The sequence below is a fragment of the Zonotrichia albicollis genome, chromosome 1 (assembly GCF_047830755.1).
Source record: "Zonotrichia albicollis isolate bZonAlb1 chromosome 1, bZonAlb1.hap1, whole genome shotgun sequence".
Taxonomy (NCBI): Eukaryota; Metazoa; Chordata; class Aves; order Passeriformes; family Passerellidae; genus Zonotrichia; species Zonotrichia albicollis.
The window spans coordinates 16,647,908-16,659,076 of NC_133819.1; the positions used below are offsets into that span (position 1 = coordinate 16,647,908).

Sequence of the window (11,169 nt, forward strand, 5' to 3'; positions counted from 1 at the left end):
GTTTCAGAGTAAACGCTCACGCACAAGCAGAAAGAGCCACCAAATGCCCCACTAGGAAGCAAAGACACTGGAAACAACCTGAGATGGTCTTTGAGAATACAAAACTATTTGAACAGATAAACTACTCATACACAATATAAAGAAACACAGTTGGAAAATATATTGCATTTTAAGAGTAAGAAAAGTATTTCTACCTGGGAAATAGTAATTAGGAACAGACTCACTTTTTTCAAGCTGATCCTGTACTAACTACTGCCTCTGAAACACAAATGTTTCCAAGTGTTTCCTCGTTCTAAAAGCACACAGACCTCAGTGAGTATTGTCTTTTAAACCTTGCTCCCATATTGAATGCAAGAAGACACCAAGTACGTTGTTAAACAGCTGTGTCTGCCTGTGAGCTGGGCCAGCTCCTGCCATTCACACAAGCAGTGCCCTGCACGGGCTCCTCCACAGCCTGTGCTGCCATCAGCACTGCCCCAAACCAGCACATGCAGCACTGCACAGCACCTTGCTCCAGCAGACCTTCATCTGGTGCCACTGCAACACAGCTGGGAGAAAAACAGTCCTTAGGAAGCCAAGGTGGAAGAGTATAATAATGCTGAGACTTCCTACAGCCTCTGCAGTACTTAACTTCTTGTTACTGGAGGCAACATTTGGTTGTCACAAAGGTTTACTAACACCACTGCTACTCAGCATGCAGGCAAAGGGTCATCTTTATTTGGTAGGAGTTTAGAACAGATTAAATGCCTTTTCACAAAGCAGAAAGATTATACAGAAAAATTCCACTGAACAACCTGCAAACAATTTCCAGATACTTTGCTTAGTTGTTCAGATACCTTAACTTAGTGTAGGAGCCTGTCAGATAGGGATTTCCTTGCCCCCTTTTTGGATTTACTCTCATTCTGAAACAAGAAAATATCCACAAACATTCTCAAGGATGAATTGGTCCTGAAGCTCTCAGTATTTTCCAGCCCACATCTGATCACTAGGTGCCAATCCTAGCCCACCTTTGGCTTCTTCAGCCATTATAAAACAAGAAAACTTGAATGCCCATTCTAAAAAGTTCACATTTACTGAGCAATGGTGTTTTGAAGCTTGTTTGCCTTTTTAACATTGACTTAGACATCATATTTCTTGTGCATTTACTAGAAAGTGCAAAAAAGTTAAAATGCTACTCTTCTAAAGCACCTATCCACCTCATGTGTCTCTCTACTCTTCCAGCAGCTACAAACAAGAGTCTTTTCTATAATGCTGCAGGTTACCTCTTCCCTTCTGCAGTGCTATGTCAGCTAAGAGCCCACTTTCTTCTTTGAAGTCCAGTATATCATGTACCCAAAAATAATTTGTCAATGACTCTGTCTGTAAAGAAGCACTTCATATCTGTCAGAAAGACACTACTGACACAGCTTTCCAGAGAAATCAAGCTTCTCACACAGCTGCAGGGTGACCTTTCCAAACACTACCCAGTTTTTATGCTTTCAAAATAACTCTTAGATTTGTTCAGCCTTTTGGAGTGAATTCTTTATTTTTTCTTTCTTTACCAACACATTCAAGTCTGGGTATTTGGAGCCCATGGATCCAGTAAGTTCGTCCTCTTTTTCTAGTAGATGTTACAAGTCATTGATTTCAATGCTGGCACGTTAGACTTCTGTGTTCTTTATTAAGGACCCACAGGCTCTATTGATTCAGAAAGGCAGTATTTCAATGGTTTGTATTTAACATTTTCAAAGACCCACAAAGACTAGAAATGCAATGATAAAAGGCTGTACTTTTCTGTTGAGCCCAATCTGTGAGAGACAATACACAAGCCATAACTGATGTACACTGAGCTTACAGACAATTCTCTTCCACTAATTCAAGAAACTGTTGATTTTGAGGCAGTGGCATACAATTCCTAAACAATTAGATAATGATCTGCATACAGATTAAAATTTGATGGAAGAATGGAAGGCAAACTCAAAACAGAATGCACCAGAAGATGGGGGTACAATATGAAGCAAGGTAGTCAAGAGAAGGGTCCCAGATTTCAGAAGATACAAACTGCTTGCCATTGAAAAGCATAACTTCCACAGCAGAGTTTACAGACTGTAGGGGTTTAGGGGTGAGGAAAGAAACAAGACTGGATAAACTGACACAATTTTTAACAGTATTGTCCACCAGTGTTTACATCATCTCAGACAGACTTGGGCCCTTTGGTTCTGTTCTTTATTGTGTATCTGAAAGACTGAAGGTAATCACGCTTCTATACTTCTACAGAATATTTTGGTATCTGTACTGTAAACAATAAGAATTATTTCCAGCTTCACTTTTAATCAGGGAAGTGATAAGAGCAACAAAGAAAGGGCTTCAAAACCTTAAATGCAATGGTAAAGTTGTAACATACAAGGAACTTTATGAAAATCTGTCCTAATTTATCATGGCATAATCAGGTGTTGCACCTGTAAGCAGCATGAATAATGACATATCACTAGAATTATTGCAGAACAAGGTAATTATTACAGAACAAGGTAAAGCTGAAATCCGCTGTTCTGTTTAACTTACACTGCCTTATGTTTAAACTGCCTCTTTAAAAAACAAGTATGCTAGATTTGTTATGGAAATAGGTACAGTTCAACTTCCATGATTCTCTGTGTCATTGTTTAAAGAAGTGGCTTCTGGCACTGTGCCACAGACAGCAAGTCCAAGTAAATCCTTATTACACAGATCACTGACCTGAATCTACTGATACTCTTACCCACCCACCAATCCAGCTGCCAGGCAAACCTATTGCATCCCACACATGAAGTATACACAACTTTAGTTGAGAAAAAAGTCACACCCACTTTCAAAATAGCCATGTAAAAACTTCTAGCCCTACTTTTCACCCAAAACAATGAAAAATTATTTCTGTTTCTCTGAGGCTTGATAATAAAACCACATTCCTTTAAGGTAGGGGGAAAAAAAACACATACAAAAGGCAATTTAACCAGTTGACTCATGCTTCTTAAAGACATTAACCAATTTATATGTGCAATGGATTTAGTTTTTAAAAACAGTTTCAAGTTTTGCCCTGTTGCATTGCAGTTTTTAAATATCATTTTAAGCCAGATTTAAACAACTGTAAGACTTACACAACAGCCTTATGAACACATTACCTGTAACATAATAATTGGTATGATCAAAACATTCTCACAATGGTATTGCTAAATAAAAATCAACACACTGAGTTTTATGCAGCTATGATACCACTAGGTTTGCCACCCATCAGTAATTTACAATATTTAAATATTCCCTTCACGAACTTGAGCCTCAGAAAACTTGAGAAGCCATGATTTTTTTAAAAAGCATGAGGTTTGATTATCAATTTTTTTTACATTTCAGATTAGATGACAGAGCTGGATTACCAGAACTGTATTCATTTTGACAATCCACAACTACACCAGAACATATCAATACACATTAGTTGTTCATTTTCATAATGCAAAGGCAGAAATTAGATTTGCTTGGGAGAGTTGTTTTGTTTTAAATACTCTCCTTTCTTCAGGCTTCCTTCAGCAGCCCAAAAAGCCTGCTGACAAGGACTAAATGTGCACCTTCCTGGACCTGATCACTTCAAAAGTAAAATAAAACAAAACCCAGCCTAATGAGGTGGCAAGCCCAGAAGCCACAAGTGTTAGCAGGAAATTCCTACAGCACCAGAACAATGGAAATGATGGTTTTACACATAATTTATTATTCCTACCTTCCAAATACTTAGAGACTTTCTCCATTTGAACTGCCATATAGCAAAGAGAACGAACAAAGAGATGCAACATTTAGCTTTCAAATCATTTACAGAAAAACAGCCCCCAAAACCGCTGAGTTATGATTATTAGTAGTACAAAGAAAGTTATTTGTCCGAACCTGATGTTAGGTCAGATCCTCTGTTCTTTTTATCTTCTACTATCTCATAGAACGGGCCTATTACTTGGAGTAACTCTTCAACTTTGTCCGTCATTGGCATACTCTCAAGAATCTGCACAAGTCCAAGACATGAAGCATCTTATGAAACAGCATTTCAATCATTCATTCATTTCAACTGATTTTAAAACTGCTGGTTATTGCAAAACTCTGTAACATTTCAATAAGTCATTAAACTAGTTATTCTGATTTTTGTTTATTTTTTTTTAATTATGGGGAAAGAACATAAAACTAAGTTATTGAATAGGAATCTTAAAATAATATTATTTTTTTTCAGATGAAGATAAGATGAGAGAGCTAATGCATTTGCCAACACTAAAACACAGTCTTGACACAGTATTTATTAGTAAACCTTGGAACCCATTATTTCTTCAATTTTGAATTAAACCATCTCAGAGTTCAACAGGCTGCTGTTAGCCAATATAACTGTTTTATAGACAAGTCTTTCCACAGAAAAGATAAAACGGAAATACTTTTTTGTCTTAGAGGATTCTTTGTACTGTCAAACCCTTCTAAGCCCAAACAACAAAATGGGCACAATACAGCAAAACTGAAACAGCATAAAGATCCACTTAGAAGAAGAACAAACTAGAACCAAGTTCTGCTCTTGAAGTCATTTGGAGCATTTCTTCATTTTAAGTTAAAAACACAGTATCTTTGATCATATGATAGGAATGCAAAATCTTAAATCTAAAATAAATTAAACAGAAGATGTTCAATAGTTGGATACTGTTTTTAAAGCACATACTATTACTGTCCCATTCTAGTTTAAGTCCTTTCAAACAACCTTTTTGCCAATAGCTTTGTTCCTCTTTCATCCTCTACATTTTTAGTTATCATATTTCAAAAGTAGCAATAGCTATAGGTGAAAACACAGGCTGAAGCAAACTAACAGCTACAGTGCACCTCCTCCTCCTGAAGGGCACCAAGAAAGCAACAGATGAAGGTACATGCTGCCACAGAACATGCTGCTCAAAGGCACCCAGCACACCAGCAAGCAGCAGAAGCAAAAGCCGCAGCATTATTGCACAGAGCAGGAGCTCCAGGCTGGCAAGTCAACACTTGCAAACCAGTCAAGGATACCAAGAGACAACAATTCTATCAACCTGCAGCTTCACTGCCACTTCTCTGATCTGCTCAGTGTATGTAATTCACTCTGTCTTTGTCAGGGAGAAATACTCGGATACAGAGAGCTGGATATGAAACACAGATGGAACAGTTTTGTGATTGCCGATTTTTTCGTTTCAATAACATTGAGAGAAAGAAGTCTTTTCTAGAATAAGACTTGTATTTGTTATGCAGTTATTTCTCTAGTCAGCTCTGTAAACTGCTTCACAGATGCATTTCTGTGATGTCTGCACATTACTGCCCTTCATGTATTCTAAACAGACCTCAATATATTCTGTGCTACTTATAGCACTTATAATTTCTTTCTAACTGCTAGCTTTTAGGTGAGCACATAAGGAGAAAATACTTTGACCAGCAAAAGTAACTGCTTGCTTATTAAAGCCACTAAGCTTAATAAGCAACCTCAAAAATTCAAAGTGAAAAATAAGTTATTATGTACCCTGATTTACTGTTTTCCTTGGATGTCACACAATTCATATATATACTCATGTTTTAAATTAGAAACACCACATAGTGTTAACACTTCATGCTAAGATATCACTTATTTGTAATACATAAGAAAACAATATATCTGAAATGTAAACAAATTCATTTAAACAGCATTGCAAAATAAATTTCAGAAATGCAACCTGAAACAAACTAACCTTGAGTCTGAGCTCGGGCGCATTTTGTTTATTTTAACTAAAAATAATACATTTGTGCTCATCTCTCATCAGCATAAAGCTCACCCAGACACATTCCCAACTGTGATTTTCAAGGTTACAACATTAAGGAGGGAAAAAAACCCCAAACAAATTTGGGATTTTGGAACAGGGTCATCTGATGCATGCATAGCCCAAACACAGTGTGCAAATGCCAGGGAATGCCCCAGGGCTGGGGGAATATGGCAGGCTTATACACCCTTACACACAGTCCTGAGATATCAGCATACAAGTGGGTTTTTGCACCCTCAGACAACAGCAGACTGCCCACAGTAAGTCCACAAGGATTAGTGCAGTATGTGCTGATAGAACAACCCAGTGGATCCATCTGAAATGCACTTCCATTGACATTGCAAGTAGAATCAATTGGGATGGAAAAGCAGAAGCTAGGATTCCAAATGTGAGAGCTGAAACAGCACCAATGCAGGGTAAACAGACTCCCCAGTTTCAAAGCGGAGCAAGGCAGGAAGTCATCTGCTCTTTATTCCCTACACATAATCCACACAGAAGCAGAATATTTATGGTTCATTAGGGTCAAGGAGGCAAACTTCCTCACAGGAGTCTTAGTAGAGTTTTTTTAAAACAAACATTGCAGTTTCACTTGGTTTTAGTGTCTTGACCAAACCAGTTATTGCACTGAAAAAAAACCCATAAGGTAATCTACTGCAATATCACACATATTGAATTCAAGGTTTGAAATGAAGGACTTAACCTTGTGGCACACATTCAAAGGAATTGTTTAAATTTAGTGGGATTTTTAATCAAACAAACAGTATTTGGCCTTCTGGGTTTTCTGGAGCTGCTTATTTTCCAGTTTAGAGCAGATACAGTAATAGCAGCAGGAACTAAATTACCAGAACTATAGACAGGAAAAAGAACATAAATCAGACTCCAGCTCCTTGCCTAGTAAAAATTTTTGTTGTATCACCCATTAAATAGATACAGAGTTTGATGCCAAGATAGTGGCCTCAGGAAAAAGCAAGTGTATTTGGAGTAGAACATTTTTCCTTTGACTCAAACCTCATTATAATAATAGATTACAACTATGGTTTTGTTCAGACTGACAGCAAATAATCTTTAAACTGGAAAAGTAATCTCTAAAAGTTTCAGAGAAAAGACTGCAGTGAAAAGGGTTAGTTAAGAAACGCCATGAAACTTTTAACTCTGTTTACTTTAGTTAATGCTGCAATTCCTGCTTAATATGATAACTGTGACTGCTTACAAGTTACATCTATTTGAAAACAGAGCACATTACTCAATGCTAATAGTTTCACTGCAACTATAACATTCATGGAATGTTTTTGTAACAAGTACAGAAAATTCAGGTTGCTGAGTTCTTCCTGAAAAATAGAAAATTATTAGGTTTACATATTGGATTATATTCCTGTCTTCAGTCATAAGAGTGAGACCTTTTCTCCTAAACTTCTTCTGGAAAGTTGTTTTAGTCTCTTTTCCAGAATAAGGATCACTTACCTCTCTCAGCTCTAAGAACTGAGGCACTGTGCAGTACAGTTTTTTTTTTCCTTAATGCCCCCTTTACCATTACTTCAGTATTTCACTTTCTTTAGCTTTGTCATTTAAGCTTTGTATCAGCTAGAGCTCTCATGTTTCTCTGAAAACAACACAAATTCTGTGTTTTCAAGGAACTTTGTCGTTTTCTTTTCCCCACAGGCCAAACAGCATAGTACTGAAATGTAAGTTCACATAGAAGATAACTCATTTGGAGCTTTGGCAGCAGCAGTCAGCAAGACTCCCCTCACATTCCTCTATTTCTGGAACATTTTTTTCTAGAAAAATCTCTTCCTTAGTAAACATACCTTTTTCATTTCATCAACATAAGCTATCATGGCTTCTTCTTTGGACATGTTTCCCAAGGCACTCCATGCATCCCTAGGAAAGAAAGTCACATACACCTTCAGTATCTTCAGGGCAAACTGGATTTTTTTCAACTTGGCCTTAAGTAGGTCAGTTATGTAATGTCCAAAGTTACTCTGATACAAGTAAAACGCAAGAATGATTCACATTAATTTTTAAGTACAAATATATAATTTGCTGAGATAATCACACAGTGGAAGAAGAAGCAATGAACTGAACAGACTGGGGACTGAAGAGTTCCTCACTGACTATCTGTGATTATGTACCCAGTAAGTTGTAAATAAGCCCAGATAAAAGACACACATACTAGCCTTCTGACTAAGTTGAGTTTAAGATCCTGTGCTGTATAAAACAAACAGACCCAGATACCTCAGCCAGCACTTACAAACAGCTGTCACTGAGGTAGAATAAGCTACAAGGAAAATCTGTCCTTTTTGAGTTTAGCAGCTGGGGAAAGACAGACACATCAACCTAGAAGGCAAATAGTTACCACAGCAGCTACTTATGACCTAAATAAAATCTTCCCCTCTCCAACTCTGCAAGACAGCAAACTCTATCCAAATTTACCAGTATTGCACAAGGCATCTCTCAAACCACAGACTGCAATAAAACAGTTCCTCAGTCTCACACATTATTTGACATTTCAGAGTACTTGTCCCACTCATAGAAAACCACCAAGGTTGGTGGCTGACGTTCCAGCTACAACCAGCCAGGTGGATGAAAGCTCCCAGCCCTAGTCTATCCACTGCACTCTGCCTTGGGGAGGATGAGGAAGAAGGGAGGAGAAAAAAAAAAAAGTCCTAGGAATAATGGTTTCACAGATTCCCTAGAATACCACAACCACAAAGACAACGATAATATTTGTTTTTTAGGACAAATTATCATTAAAATATTACAAGCAAAACCTTCACATTGGCTTCTCAAAGAGAACTTGGCAATTTGGTGAATAAGAATTCTTCCCAGGCCAAGGCAAACACAGATAGTGGGAAGACCTGCCACTGAGCAGACAAACCAGAAAGACATAAAGCCAACCTCCCCATCAAGAGCCCAAAGCTGTATTAGTGGTTGCCAGTGAGCACTTATTTACTTCAGGCTCACATCACACAAGAAAACTCAAGGAAGAGCTCCAGACACTCCTCCACATCACTTATTCTTCAGAGCACCTAAGACTTCATTGTAAAACATGGGATAAACACTGCAGAGGTACCATGATGGTGGTTGCCCAAGAAAAACCTGCCCACCTGCATAATCCAAGGGAATGTTTCCACCTGCAACTCTCAGAAGTGATCAATTATCTGAGTTAGAAAGTCAGAATAAAACAGAAAACTAATTCAAGAATCAAAGGTTATAAATGTTCTTTTTATTTAAAAAAGAAAGCGTTTAGAGAGCTTCTTTCTCCAAGTGCTACTCTTCTAAACATCTCCACTCTGAACATTACAAAAAAAAAAATCCCCAAAACAACAACTCATGAAAAGTTACCATTTGTATCTACCAATTGGATCCCAAAATCCAGGTCGAGGAATGTTACAGGGTCCTTGGGTTGCTTGCTTATAAAAGCTATAGAACTTGAGCATCATTTCATTCGTTGGCTGGAATGAACCTAGTGAAAACATTTTAAAATACAATTAAATTGTCATCAAGAATATTAGTATTTTACAAGCCTAATGGTTCTGTGACAAAACAGCCTGCAGCCTGTTACAGCAGTACAGTATAAGTCAACAGAGAACATCTTCACATCATTTATCTGAAAACCAGCACCACTGAAAATATTTACTATACAAACAGCAAGTTTCAGATGGAGTTTAAAGGACTATAACCTTTCCTACTGCTAAGGTCAAACTCCACAATTAGAATAAAAAAAGGTAATAAGTAACATCAAGCCGATGTCCTTTCACTCAGTTTAAAGAGACAGGTTTGGCTCTAAGTAAACAAAGTATCGTGCAAGTCACTTTACTGTTAACAAATGGTAACTTACTGCGAGCCTCCAGAAGCTAAAAAACAAACAAAAAATCCAAATAAACACAACCCAAACCACGGCCTTCTGCAGTGTTTTTGTTTACCTCAGGTATTTGACAACTTTCAGTAAAAGTTTCACTGTACCTCCCGATTTAGTTTCCTCTTCTTCCTTTGTGGAACACATTTTTGTAGAGGTAAAAAATGTAAATATAAAACTCTTAACAGCTAGCAGGGAAGATTCATAACCAATCCACTAAATCAAGTAGCTTGAGGTTGGATTCTAAACATTAGAAGCTTACAGTGACATTTACCGCAAAAACATCCGATTTTACGTTACACCAGAATTAATGGTGTATGTAATAAATGGTTTTTTTAAAATTATCATAGCTCTTATCAAAAAGATAAGTTTTTTTTTTCCTTTTCCATTTTGTTAACTCTTTCAGCAGAGGGAACTCACGGTAACAGCTTTGTTAAAGCAACTTTAGGGTTTCAGGGAGGCTGAGATCGCGGGGAGCTGACAGATCCCCTGGTCCAGGCGCCCGGCTGAGGAGCTCCTGGCAGGGCTCAGAAGGCCCCCGAGCCCGGGGCTCCCCGACAGGCGGGGAGCAGCACTAATGCCGAGCTTTGCAGCGGTTCTCCAGGGCTGCTGGGGCGGCCTCGCTGCCCCGAGCCCCCGCGGCCCGCCGGGCCCTGCCCGCTCCCGGAGCCGCCCGGTACCGATGGCGCCGCTGCCGCCGGACCCTCCCGCCGCACTCACCATTTTTGGGCAGGCTCTGGATCACCTTCACGGCCGCCTCGAACCTGGTGGCGTGCAGAGAGCCGGTCTCGGCCATGGCCCCGGCCCCTCAGCGCCTCCTGCTCGGCTGCCGGACCGCGTCCGGCGGGGCAGGCTCGGCTCAGCTCAGCGCCCCCGCCGCAGCCGCCTGCACGGGAGCGGTGCCGGGAGGAGCCGGGCCGTACCCAGCCCCAGTCCCAGCTCCACCGGCCTCGGCCTCGGCCCCCGCCCCCGCGCCCTCCCCTCCGGCGGGGCCGGGACAGCCGGCCCAGCACCTCGGACCTGCCTCGCCCCTCACCCCCGCCCGGCCCCGCGCTCAGCCCAGCCCAGCCCGACCTCCGCCCCGGCCTCAGGCGCCCATGTTACGTCTCCCACAGCGGCTCCCTGCCCTTCCCTCCTCCCGCACCGCCCCGAGGCCGCGGGGGCACGACGGGAAACGTAGTTTCTTTGTCTCTCCTTCCTCTTCCTCCCCTCTCTCCCCTCTGCTTGTATTGCTGCAATACGGGGAAATTTGAAAACGTGCCATTGCCATATTCCACCCGTTTTATGGACCTCAGTTATCTACAGGGCACTTACCACCTGGCAGCCTGCTGTGCTGCTGCCTCCCCTCCTCACAGCCGTCCTCATACCTGCACCTAGTCACACACAATTCGCCTAAATTACCACTGTAGACACATTTTTTGAAATAGTTTGAATGACTCCTATTTCCATTAAAATTTTAGGCATGCCTAGAACCCAGGGAGCAGCTATTTCCATGGTATCCAGAGATGTGGGTGAATACCAGCACAGTTAGCT

General features: G+C 40.3%; 1 protein-coding gene across 6 annotated transcripts in view; it reads right to left on the bottom strand.

The window, feature by feature from the left end:
* The window catches only part of ACBD5 (acyl-CoA binding domain containing 5), a 30,541-nt gene extending 19,572 nt beyond the window's left edge, over positions 1-10,969 (bottom strand). The window contains exons 1-6 of one of the 6 annotated variants that reach the window (XM_074534600.1): positions 10,951-10,969; positions 10,357-10,522; positions 9,123-9,243; positions 7,586-7,658; positions 3,883-3,994; positions 3,722-3,754 (exon numbers count right to left, since the gene is read on the bottom strand). In XM_074534600.1, the coding sequence (XP_074390701.1) occupies positions 3,722-3,754; positions 3,883-3,994; positions 7,586-7,658; positions 9,123-9,243; positions 10,357-10,432 (415 nt within the window). In that variant the 5' untranslated portion in view covers positions 10,433-10,522; positions 10,951-10,969. Of the gene's footprint in view, positions 1-3,721; positions 3,755-3,882; positions 3,995-7,585; positions 7,659-9,122; positions 9,244-10,356; positions 10,670-10,710; positions 10,830-10,950 lie in introns of those variants that run through there. The other 5 variants (XM_074534594.1, XM_005480339.4, XM_005480340.4 and 2 more) reach the window with 5 other exon arrangements.
* Positions 10,970-11,169: the final 200 nt, after the last annotated feature.